The sequence below is a fragment of the Berghia stephanieae genome, chromosome 1, assembly GCF_034508935.2.
Source record: "Berghia stephanieae isolate SIO BIC M18660-M18661 chromosome 1, UCSD_Bste_1.3, whole genome shotgun sequence".
In the NCBI taxonomy this organism is placed as follows: Eukaryota; Metazoa; Mollusca; class Gastropoda; order Nudibranchia; family Aeolidiidae; genus Berghia; species Berghia stephanieae.
This window is the reverse complement of record NC_088360.1, coordinates 83,719,713-83,724,039: the sequence shown is the minus strand read 5'-3', so window position 1 is coordinate 83,724,039 and position 4,327 is coordinate 83,719,713. Positions and strand designations below refer to the sequence as shown.

The following is a 4,327-nucleotide window of genomic DNA, read 5'->3' as shown; positions in this document are numbered from 1 at the left end:
GTAGCGCAACGAACTGACACGAAAACGTACTGGGTCTTATTCCCCAATTATCCAGATATTTTTCCGGCTCCTCTGCCTACCTATCAATTTATGGATGGTTGGGTCTCATTTAGGTCTGGCGGAATGAACAAAAAAGTACATATTAAATAAGCATCATATCCCAAGAGTAACGAGTAATATTTATCGCCCGTTTCACACTATAAGAATCAATGGGCCATATGGTTTTAAAGGACCAAATTACACCCATTAATGGGGTTTTATCGCATAGCGTAATCAACGCAGATTCTCAATTATTCATCAAATGGCGAAGCGATATCATAATTTGATATCGGTGGTTATAGGCTATAAAAAGCTAACTGATTTGATTTCCGTCATACAAAATGTCTTGTTTCAATTAATTTTACGTCTACTCATACCTTACCTCGACATAGGGAGCTGACATGCCAATCGCAGATAATGAAATAATATAATGGCATTATGATAGTGGGTGGATCTTTTATTTTGTTATATCGGTCGATTTCCGAGTAGTAATACAAGCGCTTCATCAGATAAACAGCACAGCCAACCACGAATTCCAACTTCCACCCAACTATTGTTGAAATTTCAGATGACATAAACCATAAACATTACACTATCGTATGTAAATTACAAGCATATTCATATATATAATATTAATATATATATATATATATATAATATAAATTATCATCTAATATATATATATATATATATATAATATTATATAATTAATATATATATATATATATATATATATATATATATATATATATATATATATTTCATATATATTTCTTCTCACATTTTGACAAATATACCATTTAAATATTATAAGAGTATTACGCGTTGTCTCATCTTATAACATTAGATTTTTACATTATGACATAATTTATCATTTCAAAATTATATAATATTTCAAACCTCAGACATTCAAAACTTCTCATTTAGCCAGCATAACACAAATGCGTGTCCTTTTAATACATCTTGTCTGATCATACTACAATCTTCGCCGTGTCATTATCTTAATATCATTTTACAACCAGAGCCACGCCAAACCACAAATTTAATTCTTACACATGCATTATGTTGCTAGGTTACAAGGTTTCAATTTTCAAATTTCATGTTTATCATAATAATGTAACTTTCCCATTCATCAATATTAAAAATAAAAACCAAGAGTTAATTATATGGGTCAGGGCCACGCAAAGAAGAGATTTAGTACTATCTATCCATTTAGGGAAGAAAAGCGAGCGAGAGATTTCGAGGCTTCAAAGCAGATTAGTGTTGCATCAAATGTCACACGAGTCGTAGGAAAATGCCACATGGTTAGGGTTTTTAGGCATCGATTTATCTGCTTAAATGCTCGTAAAAGTAGAAATAAATCTCGATTTTTAAAAAAATATAGTTTTGACGATTTTTCTTTGCCTAGCCAGTTCAGGGGAGATGAGTAGTTAATTATGTTCTATCATTGTATGCTTAACTATTCAATTGGTAATTCTTATAAATTACCCAATATATTTCAAACTGCAATCCAATATGTTTTTCATGTTAAACAGCTTTTGATAAATGCAATTTTTAAAAAACAAATGGCATTCAAAACGCTAAAACGCTAAGCTGGCAAATCTGTTTTAACGCGCGACCAACGTGCAATTTTTGCTTTAAAATGATTTCTTTAAAGCCTGAAAATCTTTTGGTACAACCAAGAATTTATCAGTAATAGTCCCAGCCTGTAACGCATAGGGAATCGTTGTTGTACGTATAGAATCGGCTATTATCTGATTCATATCTAGTGCCGATTATGGAACACAGAAAAACTGAAAGAAAATCAGTCGTGCTGCAATGTAATACATACGTGCTTTTGGCCAACCGCCTTGGAACGATACAGTGTATAAGGATGTACTTGATGAGAAGAAAATTCAATTTATCGTTGAAAATGAGACAAACAGTTTCTTACACTGCAAAAATCTAGAAACTCGTCTATATGACAACTAACTCAACGTTATATTTGCGTTTACGACATCCGATTCAACCCGATATACCAGAATGGGACAACGGGAGGGATATTCATTTTTAGGAATTGGAAGTGGAAAAGGTCTCACCCAGGCGACGGGTGTTAATCAGTTTATTCGGTATAAGAAAACTCAAATACGACTAGGCTAGGTAAAAATCAAGTTTTCTAGTCCTCCTTGAGTTTTCTTTTACTCTGGATGAAATTGACGTCACTTGGCTCTTTCATTTTGTTTAAAGAAAGCCAGTTCCGTGATTAGTTTTCATTAAAGTCCCTCTAAGAGACTATATCCATGAAGGGTTACGCAAATAACGATGTGTTGGTACAATTCATCTGGCTGACATAACAGGTGAGCAATTTATCTAAACGGATAACATTATTATCATTTCTCTGGCAGTGTCCCATATATTTTACAATTGATTTGTATATTATATCATTATTCATACACTTTACTCAATCAATTTTAAAACAAAACAATATTTTTGGAAAATAAACTTTGGAACGGAAAGTATGACATGAAAATGATAATAATAGCATTGTTTATCATTTTTATCACATGGTTATTGATAATTACATTTTTTTACAAAGCACTGCATTTATTGACACCACCAAGATTCACATCACTCCACGACGCTGCTTTGACGTCTGACGTAGTAAGGGGTTCTATTGGGTTCACGTTCCGTTTGGGCTGGGGAGAAACAAAAGAAATAAATAAATAATATTGTAGATTTATATAACATCGAGGTCAATACATCACAAGGTAAAATGAAAGACTAAGCAAAATTATCAAATTGTAGCAACCTGTTGTTTTTGCAGTTAAAGGCTTTTTGAAAGTGTTTTAAAAATTGGCTCCTGAGTTATATGGCTTTTAATGACAACTTTTAAGAAGTCTAAACCTTAAGACTCTTTGATAAGTTGGGAAACATCTTCATCTATGACTCTTCTGCCATATTCTGAAAAAAATAACACATGTTTAAAGATTTGGCCGGAAAACTAGTCCTTCAAATATCGATCGATTAAGATAATCAAATCTCTGACGTCAGAGAAGTCTTCAAGAAAGTTCCAGGGTTTGAGAGTATTAGACAAGATGAGAGTCGTTTTAATCGATCAATATTTGAATGACAAGCTTTCTGGCCAAAATATTTATTTGCTTATGGCAGAGTAGAAGTCGCAAATTATAAAACTCTTTGACAAATTATGGTACGTGTCAGCTAAATCTACATATGAAGTCAAATAGTTCTGGAAAAAAAGTTTTAGAAAATAAAAGATTTCTATCACTATCAGTGTGCCTTGGTGCAGGTGTGGCATCATTACGTGCATAAAGTCATGAAAATACTCTAGTTACACTTGTTTATATGTCTACTTGTTTCATTGCATATAGATATTGGCACTATCAAGATGATAAGTTAAGAGAGTAAATTAGATGAAATTAATATATTTCAACTGTGTTGATTCATGTCTTCGGGATAACATAACAACAATCATTCTTGTTATGGCTACTCAAAACAAAGCACAGCATTGTATCTTTTGTGAAATGTATTAGTGTATCTATTTGAAATGAATCCCGATAAGACTTTCAATGTTTTCTCATATCTGATATTGTTGTTGATGGCAAAATAATCCGTATGTTAGTATGAAATAAAATCATTCTTAATCTATCTTTTTATTTAGATCATTATCTTCCTCATACATCTCGGCTTCCCATTTCCTCTCATTTGTCGTCGTCGTCGCCGTTCCTTTCCTCTTCTTCTTCTTCTTCTTCTTCTTCTTCTTCTTCTTCTTCTTCTTCTTCTTCTTCTTCTTCTTCTTCTTCTTCTTCTTCTTCTTTTTCTTCTTCTTCTTCTTCTTCTTCTTCTTCTTCTTCTTCTTCTTCTTCTTCTTCTTCTTCTTCTTCTTCTTCTTCTTCTTCTTCTTCTTCTTCTTCTTCTCCTCCTTCTACTACTACTACTACTACTACTACTACTACTACTACTACTACTACTACTACTACTACTACTAATACTACTACTACTACTACTACTTCTTCTTCTTCTTCTTCTTTCTCTTCACCATGAACTACTACTACTACTAGTTCTACTACTACAACTAGTACTACTATCACTACTGCTACTACTACTACTACTACTACTACTACTACTACTACTACTACTACTACTACTACTACTACTATTACTACTACTAGAAACAACAACAACTACTACTACTACTACTATTACTACTTCTACTACTAAAAACTACTACAACTACTACAGTTACTATTACTACTACTCATATGATGTTTGAAAACAAAATAAGTATATA

General features: G+C 32.4%; 1 protein-coding gene across 1 annotated transcript in view; it reads right to left on the bottom strand.

The window, feature by feature from the left end:
* Positions 1–823: 823 nt before the first annotated feature.
* LOC144959399 (protein stum homolog) overlaps positions 824–4,327 on the bottom strand; it is a 134,999-nt gene continuing 131,495 nt past the window's right edge. The window contains exon 4 of the mRNA XM_078891980.1: positions 824–2,714. Within this exon, the coding sequence (XP_078748106.1) occupies positions 2,647–2,714 (68 nt within the window). The 3' untranslated portion in view covers positions 824–2,646. The remainder of the gene's footprint in view (positions 2,715–4,327) is intronic.